This window comes from Nerophis lumbriciformis, linkage group LG13 (assembly GCF_033978685.3).
Source record: "Nerophis lumbriciformis linkage group LG13, RoL_Nlum_v2.1, whole genome shotgun sequence".
NCBI lineage: Eukaryota > Metazoa > Chordata > Actinopteri > Syngnathiformes > Syngnathidae > Nerophis > Nerophis lumbriciformis.
The window spans coordinates 34,306,397-34,320,420 of NC_084560.2; the positions used below are offsets into that span (position 1 = coordinate 34,306,397).

Genomic DNA, 14,024 nt, shown 5'->3' on the forward strand with positions numbered 1-14,024 from the left:
CCTTCAAGTGTCAACTGGATTGCCGGGTTGCACAATTAGTCACATTTTAATTTCAATTACGATTATGGCTTTTCAAAAAACCGACATCATGGATGTAACATCAATGTACAAACAGCAGTCGCGACTTGAGAGGTGCTCCTTTTTTTTTTTTTTTTTTTTTTAACAGCCTCAAGTGAGTCACTTTATTACTCGTCAAGCTGAGAACAACAGCACAGCACACTTCCACCCTTCACAATAATAGCGCAGTGCTCCACATCCGGTCTAACTGCACTAACAAAATAAAGGTTTCATAAGAGTACTTTACACATTTATTATGCTTTGAGCCAAAATGCTGGTCAAAATTGTCCAAAGATGCATTGCACCAAGAAATGAGAATTTTTGCAATTAATTCACAAACATTTTATTACATTTTTTTTGTTTTTTTTTGCAAATATATTTTATTGAATTTTACAGTTAAAAACACATTTAACAGTCATACTTTGCTCACGCAAACCCTTCATACAAGCACACATCCACTTATACACACTCACATGCACACATGAGGAGAGAGGTGCACTTGAACTTTAACAACTCAAGGTTTACAGTATAGACATTATTAGAAAAAAATACCCAGATATTGTATATATATCCATCCATCCCAGTTTGGCTCAGGATCAGTAGGCTATCCAGACCATAGCGAGATGGATGAATATTCCTTCTGCATCAAGGATCCTCAGGAAATGATTACAAGATCACCTCCTGAGGACCTCTCCACTGTTCAGACTTCAAAAAGAAAAAGAAAGTCACAGGGCTTGATCAGATGCAAAACAATACAAAATAAAAAGTCACACACACAAAAAAAAAAGCAAGTAAACCGTGACAAAACCATATCAAAAGTGACACAAAAAACAATAGTAGTGTAGGATCAATACAAAAAAATAATAAAAAAAAGGAATACAACTACAAAAAAGATGGCAGTTTTTTTTCTTTGTTTTTTTTCTTTAAATGTCTATAAGTTATGATTCAATATATGTCAGTAAAGGTTTCCAGGTTAGTTCCCATTTATTCATATTTGTAGAGTTTATAAATCTTATTTTATCAAGACTCATTGCATTCACAAGTTCGTTATTACATTTTATTTGAAACAAGCACACACTCTATAGCGGTAAAATAAGCGTAAAAAGGTAAAAAAAACTGAATTGAAAACAAAACGGAAAAAGTTCATTTTATTGTTTTTTATATTGCTATTGGTATTTACATTTATTGTTATTGCTATTAATATTTTACTTGTTGTGGTGTATTATTTACTTCTTTTTTTTATCCAGGTTTGTTTGTTTTTTACTATATTTAAAGTGGACTTTTGGTGGAACAATAAATACTCCTGTTTTCAAATTAAAGAATAATGGCGATTACAATATCAATCAAAAATAATCAGGATTATTATTTTTGCCATAATCGTCCAGCCCTACTAGGTTGTCATCTGTTTTGTCATCTTCATCGACAGGACCGCCAGACTGTGGTCAAACGTAGCGAAGGCGAGTCGCCGCCGAGCACCAGCCCGGACGACGTCGCCCACACCTTGAAATTGTCCCCGGTAGAAGGACAAGCGTTGCAGGTGAAGCATCGCTTTTTAGCGAGCAAAACTTCCAGATTGTGTGGCGGATTCTTCTTCTTTGATTCCTGCTGTCCCTGCAGATCTCACCCCTCCCAGGCACGCACCCCCTGCTGGTGCTGGTCAACCCCAAGAGTGGTGGCAGACAAGGAGAACGGTAAGACTGTTATTTTTCTTTCATTTGAAGTCAGAAAAGGTTTAAGCTGAAGTGGGGCTCACAATAATTCATGAAGTGAAACTCATGAAGCAGTAAGTTGAATGATGCGGACACGTTTGTTACTGGATACTTCCTAATACACTTCTGCCTTGCAACTATAATTATTTGATACTTGTTGATATTGACAAACGTCATGTTTTACACTGCAATATTGTTCAATTATTACTTTGTATATCTAGCTTTTGTGCTAGCATGTTTACATTTTGAAAATAACTTGACTAAAATAGAAGAAAAGACCAACCTTGTGTGCTTCTTGGAGGACAGTTAGAGTTCATTGAGAGTTCAGATTTTTTGCTGATATCGGACCAATGTCCGCCATCGATATCGTATCGGGACACTCCTACCTGACATCCTGGCTGCGGTAACACCAACAACTTAACACTCAATCTATCAACATCATGCCTAATTGCTAAACATTGTAACATGGGTGGCTGCTATACTGAATACAACAATTATTCCAGAATGCGCCGTAAGTGGCTGCAATAGACTTACGTTTATAACATAAATATAAATATTTTGTGGCCGTCAACACAGGTTTGACTCATATGGTAGGAACACTAGCAAAAGGGAAATTGGGTTGCATGCAGGTTATGTGAAAACATTTATTTTTGGAAACCACACGGCCACATTTGTCTACAGTACACACATACTACAGCAAGGGGGCGCCAGGACAGTGGGGCAATAACCTGCCTCAGCACCTCATGGAGGCTTCTATGGGCATCATAACATGGATCAATCACAATATTAACGTTTTTTTATCGATCGGTAGCAATAACCATTGATTTTTATTTTTTTTACCTGTAGGAAAATAAGGACCAGGTGGGAAAAAAAAATTTAACCTTCCTCTGATTACAATCCCCTCAGCTATCAAGGCAAAAAGGAAAGGAAATGTCAACACAAACATGGAAAACACTCAATGTCAACAAAATATTAAAATTACATTGAACACTTAACAATAAGTTTCTTTTAAAATGAAGGTGCAAAAATAATGAATATGTAAGAAATGCTTCATAAAGTGTAAGAAAATAGTGCAAAGTATGGAAATGTAAACAAAGAGAAACCTGAGAAGAAGTATGATCTGCAGGTTTAGAGCCAGGAAGTTACAGCTGTGCTCTAAAGCGTGAGCTAAGGTGGTGTGGTATTAGTGGTACTCCATTTACAGACCACATAGGTCTGACTACGGTCCCTTTGAAAAAAAATCCCCAAAAGTGCCATACTGTCCAGGTGACTTTTCCTCTTTTATCCACAACTTCTTCATTTCGACTTTCTCTTCTCACTCCATGCAGAGAATCAACCACGAGACAGAAAGATGATGCAACCAAACTTGATAGTTGACACTGTTACCTGATTGGTGTTGCTCAGTTACCAGAGTGCGAGTGCCTCTGTCCAGGCAACAAACCTTCCTTCGCAACTTCCGTTTTTTTCCGACAACGAAGGAAATATTTTTTTAATGTTTTATTGAACACATTTTTTTATTGATATCGATTATGTATCTGTCGCGATATACCCTAAATTCCGGACTATAAGCTGCTACTTTTTTCCTACACTTTGAGCCCTGCGCCTTGTAAAAAAATGTAAGTAATTGTCTTCGCTGACGCCGTAACAAAAAGTTAAAAAACAAACAAACAAGCAAATACACTGATAAGGTGTTTTATTGTTTGTGCTGTGGCGCCATATTACGGTCGAGTTTGCTCACTGCAGGTGCTGCTTTGTCCTTCCACTAGTGTTTTTTTTTTCCCCCCGTAGTCCCGTTCAGTCTTCTAACCGTCCGTAGCATTTCTACTCATATGGATTCTTCATTCATCCCCCCAAGCAACGTTTGTAAGTTTCACAATATAACTAAAACTATTCATACTTACTAAAGCGTTCCATGTGTGATGTCTGTAGGAGAGTTTTCATGCATATTTGTACATGCTATCTTTATGTAATCAAGCTAGCGTCATTAGCATTAGCTGATATGCTAACACGTTTACAGCAACAAGCAAACGTGATAGTTGATACTGGTACCTGATTGGCTGTTAGTGTGTCACGCCCACTGTGATCCCTTCCTGCGTTGCTCGGTTACCAGAGAGAGAGTGCCTTTGTTCATGCAACTAACCTTGCTTTGCAACTTCCGCTTTCTTCCGACGAAGAAAGAAAAAAAATATTGAACGTTTTAATCGAACGCATTTTTTGTTGATATTGATTACGTGTGATATCAACCAATACTGTATTGGCCTAAAAGCAGCTAATCGTGAAGGACAGAAGCACCAACGTGATCACTTTGACCACAAGGAAGTCTACTATTTGATGCCAAAGGCAAGAAAATTGTTTTTATTTATAGTGCAAATGTATTTCTAGAACCGGTTCTAAATAAAGCCCCTAAGGGGTACTTAACACGGTCACATCATGTTGCTCTTCTTTCCATCGCCATGGCAACAAGTCCGTGTGTAAAAATAAACACTGTGATGCTCACTTTACTTTGCCCACACACAAAGAAAATGTGCTGATTGTGTCGGCTTCTTTCAGAGTTCTCAGGAAGTTCCGCTACCTTCTGAACCCGCGGCAGGTGCACAGTTTGGAGCAAGGTGGCCCTGCAGCCGGGTAAGTGTCCCCATCAGCTGAAGTCAGGTCATCATTTACGTTTTTTTTTTAGTTGGCAATAACGCATAGTCCAAAAAAGAGAGTGAAAATAAAGGAGAAAAGTACGACAAGGAAGAACGACAAGGTGAAAAACATTCAACAGAAAACAGTTGATGCACAAAAAGCATGGATGTTACTAGATAGGCCACACCCCTGCCAGTGGGGACAAAGAAAGGTTTTCTATTTTTGTACACCACACAGAAACAAAGACAACAAATTCAGACAAAGAATATATAAATACAAATGCAAAAAAAATACATTTAATAAAATTTAAAAAAATCTGTACGTACTTTTATTTTTATTTTTTTACAGAAAAAAAATGCTGTGTATTAATAGCACGTATATATATGTATGTATATATGTATGTATGTACCGGTATGTATATATATATATGTGTGTGTGTGTGTGTGTGTGTGTGTGTGTGTGTATATATGTGTATATCTATATATATATATATGTTTATTATTTACCGTCCAGACCTGTCATCCCTCAACAAGCGCAGCGAAATTGTAACAGCATGCCGCCATAGACGGAAACACCTCCTAGGTAACACATGAGCCAATCACCACGCCCCTACGCCAGCCTGTACCCACCCACTCTGTGCCCTATATAAACCATGGTATGCGAATGCTCCCATTAAAATCTCCTGATGATTGAGGGTACCCCCCCTCATGAAACAGGCCTGTAGAGATGAAATAGTCTTGTGATTTTTTTCCCACACATATATATATATATATATATATATATATATATATATATATATATATATATATATATATATATATGTGTATGTGTGTGTGTGTGTATATATGTATGTGAATATATATATATATGTGTGTGTGTATATATATATATATATATATATATATATATATATATATATATATATATACACGTGCTATTAATACACAGCATTTTCTTTTTGTAAAAATATAAAAATACGTACAGATTTTTTACAATTTTATTAAATGTATTCATTATATATATATATATATATATATATATATATATATACACACAATCTGTACGTATTTTTATTTTTTTACAAAAATAAAATGCTGTGTATTAATAGCACGTGTGTGTATCAATATATATGTGTATATATATATATATATATATATATATATATACACGTGCTATGAATACACAGCATTTATTTAAAATAAAAATACGTACAGATTTTTTACAATTTTACAAAAAACTGTACGTACTTTTATTTTAAATAAATATGCGTACAGATTTTTAAAAATTTGATTTAATGTATTTATTAATATATAATAAATACATTTAATAAAATTTAAAAAAATCTGTACGTATTTTTATTTTTTTACAAAAATAAAATTCTGTGTATTAATAGCACATATATATATATATATATATATATATATATATATATATATATATATATATATATATATATATATATATATATATATATATTAGGAGAAAAGGTGAGGCCTTTAATCCCAGGAACACCACACCTACCATCAAGCATGGTGGTGGTATTATTATGCTCTGGGCCTGTTTTGCTGCCAATAGAACTGATGATTTACAGAGATTAAATAGGACAATGAAAAAGGAGGATTACCTCCAAATTCTTCAGGACAACCTAAAATCGTCGGCCCGGAGGTTGGGTCTTGGGCGCGGTTGGGTGTTCCAACACGTCCTTTACCATCCAATGTCAAAAGTGGTAAAGGAATGACTAAATCAGGCTAGAATTAAGGTTTTAAAATGGCCTTCCCAAAGTCCTGACTTAAACCCCATTGAGAACATGTGGACAATGCTGAAGAAACAAGTCCATGTCAGAAAACCAACAACTTTAGCAGAACTGCACCAATTTTGTTTAACAATTTGTGATTATTTTTTTTTTCTAATGAAACAAACGTTTTGTGGTACGTAGCCTTTCCGAACGGGGATTGAAGCATGATACTGCGTGATACTGATGAAGCATGTTCCCCAGGGTCACACGCGTAAAGCCAAAACAGGAAACGGCAGGACAAAATAAGAGCGCAAAACGGGGAACAGCAAACAAACGCAAACGACCGTCATGCGGAAAATATGACAGGAGGTGTGATTTTCTTTGTTTACCTTTTAGTGACACAGACAGCACAGTAGAGCGCCACACTGTGGTGTGCGTCAATACCTGCAACACGCAAATACAAACAAATCTACTCCCAAGTACAGTGCCATCTTGTGGAGGTAATGAAAACTACATCCACTTTAGGTCCCACAGTCTGGTGTTCGGACTTAAGGCACCTTTCGGAGTGGACAACAAGCGTTGCCACGGCAACAGGCTCGGCTGGCAGCAAGGGAGAAGGAGAGATTTGTTTGGTACGGTTAGCGACAAGAAGGAAATGCATGGTGGAGACCACCACAGTGTTTCCCACAAGGCATCGGCAGTGACTGGATGAAATATACAACAATACTTTAGACTCCAACTGCCTTTTGGAGGACTTGATCTTATTATGTCATCAAATACTGAAAACTGATTTGTCAAATCTTCTTGTCTTCTTAGGCTCAACTTCTTCCGCGACGTTCCCAACTTCCGCGTGCTGGCGTGTGGCGGTGACGGCACCGTGGGCTGGATCCTGGACTGCATAGGTACTAAATACTACAACTTGTACTACAATACTGTTAGCATCTTGTACCTGTATGCATTCCTGGACTGCATAAGTACTATACTACAAATTGTACTACAATACTGTTAGCATCTTATACCTGTATGCATTCCTGGACCGCATAAGTACTATATTACAAATTGTACTACAATACTGTTAGCATCTTATACCTGTACGCATTCCTGGACCGCATAAGTACTATATTACAACTTGTACTACAATACTGTTAGCATCTTGTACCTGTACGCAGTCCCGGACTGCATAGGTACTATATTACAACTTGTACTATAATACTGTTAACATCTTGTACCTGTACGCATTCCTGGACTGCAAAAGTACTATATTACAACTTGTACTACACTACTGTTAGCATCTTGTACTTGTATGCGATCCTGGACTCTATAGGTATTACATACTACAACTTGTACTACAGTATTGTCAGTATATTGTACTTGTACATATTCCTGGACTGCATAGGTACTACATACTACAACTTGTACTACAATACTGTTAGCATCTTGTACCTGTACGCATTCCTGGACTGCATAAGTACTATATTACTACTTGTACTACAGTACTGTTAGCATCTTATACTTGTACTAGGATGACAGGGGATGCAAAACAATAACAGTGCAATACTTTTTCATAACATGGTCACTACTGCCTAGTTTCTCTTCTTATATTCTTATTTTACTGTTATATTTTTATTCTCATTGTTGCTTTTTATTTTTATTCTATTGTAGTATTTTTCTATTTTGTTTCCATTTATACCCCCATTATTTACTTTTTAAATTCGATCTCAATTTTGTGCACTGCTGCTGGAATTCTAATTTTCCTGAGGGAACTCTCCTGAAGGAATCAATAAAGTACTATCTATCTATGTATCTATCTATCTATCTTGTACGCATTGTTGGACTGAATAGGTACTACATACTGCAACTTGTACTACAATACTGTTATCATCCTTTACTTTTACTTATTCCTGGTCTGCATTACTGCACACTACAACTTGTACTACTATACTGTTAGCTTCTCATACCTGTACGCATTCCTGGTAATTGTAACTATATTACTACTATATTTGTGTACTCTTGGAACATTTGATGAACTGTTTGTAGTAATTGTACACTAATTAGTATATACTGTATGTGTACTCTTAAAACATTTTATGAACTGGTAGCAGTAATTTTACACTAGTATATATGCGTGTAGATGTTTTTCTGCAGTAATTATACACTAACTAGTATATATATATATATATATATATATATATATATATATATATATATATATATATGTGTGTACATGTTTTTTGCAGTAATTGTACACTAAATAGTATATATATATGTGTACATGTTTTTTGCAGTAATTGTACACTAAATAGTATATACGTGTGAACATGTTTTTCTGCAGTAATTGTACACTAACTAGTATATATATGTGTGTGTACATGTTTTTTGCAATAATTGTACACTAACTAGTATATATATATATGTGTGTACACTGTTTTTTGCAGTAATAGTACACTAACTAGTATATATATATGTGTATATGTAACAGAGGTCAAACGATTACTATAGGTCTTTACCAGGTTTGCACACACAGTAGCTGGTATTTTGGCCCATTCCTCCATGCAGATCTTCTCGAGAGCAGTGATGTTTTGGGGCTGTCGCCGAGCAAAACAGACTTTCAACACCCTCCACAGATTTTCTATGGGGTTGAGGTCTGGAGACTCCAGGACTTTCAAATGCTTCTTACGGAGCCACTCCGTCGTTGCCCGGGCGGTGTGTTTGGGATCATTGTCATGCTGGAAGACCCAGCCACGTTTCATCTTCAAAGCTCTCACTGATGGAAGGAGGTTTTGGCTCAAAATCTCTCGATACATGGCCCCATTCATTCTTTCCTTAACATGGATCAGTCGGCCTGTCCCCTTAGCAAAAAAACAGCCCCAAAGCATGATGTTTCCACCCCCATGCTTCACAGTAGGTATGGTGTTCTTGGGATGCAACTCAGTATTCTTCTTCCTCCAAACACGACGAGTTGAGTTTATACCAAAAAGTTCTATTTTGGTTTCATCTGACCACATGACATTCTCCCAATCCTCTGCTGTATCATCCATGTGCTCTCTGGCAAACTTCAGACGGGCCTGGACATGCACTGGCTTAAGCAGGGGGACACGTCTGGCACTGCAGGATTTGATTCCCTGTCGGCGTAGTGTGTTACTGATGGTAACCTTTGTTACTTTGGTCCCAGCTCTCTGCAGGTCATTCACCAGGTCCCCCCGTGTGGTTCTGGGATTTTTGCTCACCGTTCTCATGATCATTTTGACCCCACGGGATGAGATCTTGCGTGGAGCCCCAGATCGAGGGAGATTATCAGTGGTCTTGTATGTCTTCCATTTCTGATAATTGCTCCCACAGTTGATTTTTTCACTCCAAGCTGCTTGCCTATTGTAGATTCACTCTTCACAGTCTGGTGCAGGTCTACAATTCTTTTCCTGGTGTCCTTTGACAGCTCTTTGGTCTTGGCCATAGTGGAGTTTGGAGTCTGACTGTTTGAGGCTGTGGACAGGTGTCTTTTATACAGATAACAAGTTCAAACAGGTGCCATTAATACAGGTAACAAGTGGAGGACAGAAGAGCTTCTTAAAGAAGAAGTTACAGGTCTGTGAGAGCCAGAGATCTTCCTTGTTTGAAGTGACCAAATACTTATTTTCCACCATAATTTACAAATAAATTATTTAAAATTCCTACAATGTGAATTCCTGGATTTTTCACATTCTGTCTCTCACAGTTGAAGTGTACCTATGATGAAAATTACAGACCTCTGTCATCATTTTAAGTGGGAGAACTTGCACAATCGGTGGCTGACTAAATACTTTTTTGCCCCACTGTATATGTATGTGTACATGCTGTTTTTCTGCAGTAATTGTACACTAACTAGTATATATATATATATATATATATATATATATATATATATATATATATATATATGTGTGTGTGTGTATATGTGTGTGTGTGTGTGTGTACATATATATATATATATATGTGTGTGTACATGTGTTTCTGCAGTAATTGTACACTAACTAGTATATATATGTGTCTACATGATGTGTTTCTGCAGTAATTGTACACTAACTAGTATATATACGTGTGTACACAATGTTTTTCTGCTGAAGTCACAATGTTATGTGGAAAGTTGTTGACAGATGAAATATGTTTTTGCAGACAAGGCCAACTTGGCACAGCACCCCCCGGTGGCCATCCTCCCTCTGGGCACCGGCAACGACCTGGCACGCTGTCTACGCTGGGGGGGAGGTGAGACGCGCCACTGCTTGTTTTGATTAGTGTGTATGTGTTTTGATGTGTGTGTATTTTATTTGTGTGTATGGGTTTTGATCTGTGTGTATTTGTTTTGATTTGTGTGTATTTTGTTTTGTTTTTGTATGTGTTTTGATTTTGTGTACATTAGTTTTGATTTGTGTGTATTTATTTTAATTTGTGTATATTTGTTTTGATCTGTGTGTATTTGTTTGGATTTGTGTATATTTGTTTTGATATGCGTGTATTTGTATTGATTTGTGTGTATTTGTTTTGATTTGTGTGTATTTGTTTTGATCTGTGTGTATTTTTTTTGATCTGTGTGTATTTTTTTGATCTGTGTGTATTTGTTTTGATCCGTGTGTATTTGTTTTGATCTGTGTGTATTTGTTTGGATTTGTGTGTATTTGTTTTGATGTGTATTTTTTGGACTTCATGTTTACTCTGGAAATATCAAGCTGACCTTTTCACTTTTCAGACTCATTGATTTATTGGAAAGTGGAAACATGTCATGATCAATACATTCATTGATTAGTTCTTGGCATGTTGCCTGCAAATAGGAAAGGATGCCAAACATATTTTAGTGCAGCCATAACAAATTTGCATTATACCCATATTATATGTTATTGTTATTATCAACACTTAACTAAAAACTTTAGTTTTATTTAAGGATTTAATTATTATCATTTATTTTTAATGGAACTCGCAGTAAATTAGTACTTCCTTTCAGGGCTTACAGTAAAGAAAGTAAACATTGTTTATGTGACTTACAGTAAATAACAGGGCTTACACTAAAGAAATACTTTATAAAACTTACAGTAAATAGTTTTTATGGGACTCAAAATAAATACATCACTTACAGTAAATAAATATTTGTTTCAACTTACTGTAAACGAGACTTACAGTGAATGATACTTACAGTATTAAATACTTTTTTAAAGGTTCTTACAGCAAACAAATATTTATGGGACTTACAGTGAATAAATACGTATTTATTAATACATAAACACCTTATGGAAACTAATACTAATAAATACTTACACAAAATCATTTTTATGGGACTTACAGTAAATTGAGATTTACAGTAAATAAGTTATTTGTGAGGCATACAATAAATACATGTATTTCTTCATGAGACTTACAGTAAATAAATGGCTTTTATGAGACTTATAGTACATACTTAGAGTAAATAAATATTTTATAGAAATTTAACGTAAACATTTTGTATAGTGAAATACTTATTTTTAAGCTTACACTAACTGTATAGAAAATTTCAGTGTATATTTATTTGATGTGACTTACAGTAAATAAGTTCTCTATGAGGCTTTCAATAAAAAAATTCTATATAAAAACTTACAGTAAATATTTTGTAGTGTACAATATTTTTTAGGGGTTTTACAGTAAATACTTATTTTATAGAAAACTACAGTAAATATTTTGGGGGACTAATTGAGGTTTACAGTAAATAATAGTTCTTTATGAGGCTCACAATAAATATATACTTTATATCTTCATGGGACTTACAGTATATTAGTAGTTCTATGAGTACATAAATGATAGCGACAGTAAATAAAAAGTATTTTCCAGCTACTTCCTGTAAGTCTTTGTCCCTCAAAGATGGCGGACATGCGGCGCTAAATAATTATTTTTGTTTTATTTTCAAAGTGCTGCTGATTATTAGTTTGCAGTGATAACAATAGTATTTGTACTAATGCTCCAAACTGGGCCAGGTTACGAAGGTGGCAGCCTGCTTAAGTTCCTGCGAGACGTGGAGCACAGCAGCGAGGTTCTCCTGGACCGCTGGAACATCGACATCGTGGCCGAGGACGGGCGGGACCAGGGCGACCCGGTGCCATACAACATCGTCAACAACTACTTCTCCATCGGCGTGGTAAGAGCTGCTCGCGGTCACGTGATCTCCTCCTTCATTCCTTTCTTGTTATTGCGCCTTGTCCTGAAACGGCTTCTGATTGACTCAGGCCGCTATTCGGGGGGCACACAATCTGTGACTCCTATTGGTCCTGGGGAGTCACATGGGTGACCATTGATGGACTCACACCAGTCGCCTGGTTACCGTTGCCAGGCAACCTCGTTACACTCGTGTTGCATCTCTTTGACACGTTTTATGGCGGACACACAAGCTGCAGTGTCTTCATGGCGACCAAACAGAGAAACTTGTAGCATCGCCATGGCGACGAAGTTAAAGTTCAAGTATCAATGATTGTCACACACACACTAGGTGTGGTGAAATTTGACCCATCCCCTTGTTCACCCCCTGGGAGGTGAGGGGAGCAGTGAGCAGCAGCGGTGGCTGTGCCCGCGAATCATTTTGGTGAGTTAACCCCCAATTCCAACCCTTGATGCTGAGTGCCAAGCAGGGAGGTAATGGGTCCCATTTTTATAGTCTTTGGTATGACTCGGCCGGGGTTTGAACTCACGACCTACCGATCTCAGGGCGGACACTCTAACCACAAGGCCACTGAGCAGGTGGAATAGTGCTTTTTGGTATTTCATTCACCATCTTTATTGCCATGCAGGACAAAGTGCGTCTCTTTTAAGCTCATTTTGGGACGCGGGCTTCTGTTGTTAAAGGGAAACATTATCACAATTTCAGAAGGGTTAAAACCATTAAAAATCAGTTCCCAGTGGCTTTTTTTATTTTTCTAAGTTTTTTTCAAAATTTTACCCATCACGCAATATCCCTAAAATAAGCTTCAAAGTGCCTGATTTTAACCATCGTTATATACACCCGTCCATTTTCCTGTGACGTCACATAGTGATGCCAATACAAACAAACATGGCGCATAGAACAGCAAGCTATAGCGACATTAGCTCGGATTCAGACTCTGATTTCAGCGGCTTAAGCGATTCAACAGATTACGCATGTATTGAAACGGATGGTTGTAGTGTGGAGGCAGGTAGCGAAAACGAAATTGAAGAAGAAACTAAAGCTATTGAGCCATATCGGTTTGAACCGTATGCAAGCGAAACCGACAAACGACACGACAGCCAGCGACACGGGAGAAAGCGAGGACGAATTCGGCGATTGCCTTCTAACCAACGATTGGTATGTGTTTGTTTGGCATTAAAGGAAACTAACAACTATGAACTAGGTTTACAGCATATGAAATACATTTGGCAACAACATGCACTTTGAGAGTGCAGACAGCCCAGTTTTCATCAATTAATATATTCTGTAGACATACCCTCATCCGCTCTCTTTCCTGAAAGCTGATCTGTCCAATCCAGTTGGAAATGCATCTGCTTTGAGTGTCGCAGGATATCGACACATTCTTGCCATCTCTGTCGTAGCATAGCTTTCGTCGGTAAAGTGTGCGGAACAAACGTCCAATTTCTTGCCACTTTCGCATCTTTGGGCCACTGGTGCAACTTGAATCCGTCCCTGTTCGTGTTGTTACACCCTCCGACAACACACCGACGAGGCATGATGTCTCCAAGGTACGGAAAACAGTCGAAAAAACGGAAAATAACTGATTTGACTCGGTGTTTGTAATGTGTTTGAGAAAATGGCGGATTGCTTCCCGATGTGACGTCACGTTGTGACTTCATCGCTCCGAGAGCGAATAATAGAAAGGCGTTTAATTCGCCAAAATTCACCCATTTAGAGTTCGGAAATCGGTTAAAAAAATATA

At 37.2% G+C, this 14,024-nt stretch overlaps 1 protein-coding gene across 2 annotated transcripts in view; it reads left to right on the top strand.

Moving 5' to 3' along the window:
* dgkg (diacylglycerol kinase, gamma) overlaps nt 1-14,024 on the top strand; it is a 112,090-nt gene that overhangs the window by 48,758 nt on the left and 49,308 nt on the right. For both annotated transcript variants that reach the window (XM_061970949.2, XM_061970950.2), the window contains 6 exons: nt 1,484-1,594; nt 1,675-1,748; nt 4,317-4,391; nt 6,946-7,031; nt 10,279-10,368; nt 12,102-12,262. In XM_061970949.2, the coding sequence (XP_061826933.2) occupies nt 1,484-1,594; nt 1,675-1,748; nt 4,317-4,391; nt 6,946-7,031; nt 10,279-10,368; nt 12,102-12,262 (597 nt within the window). The remainder of the gene's footprint in view (nt 1-1,483; nt 1,595-1,674; nt 1,749-4,316; nt 4,392-6,945; nt 7,032-10,278; nt 10,369-12,101; nt 12,263-14,024) is intronic.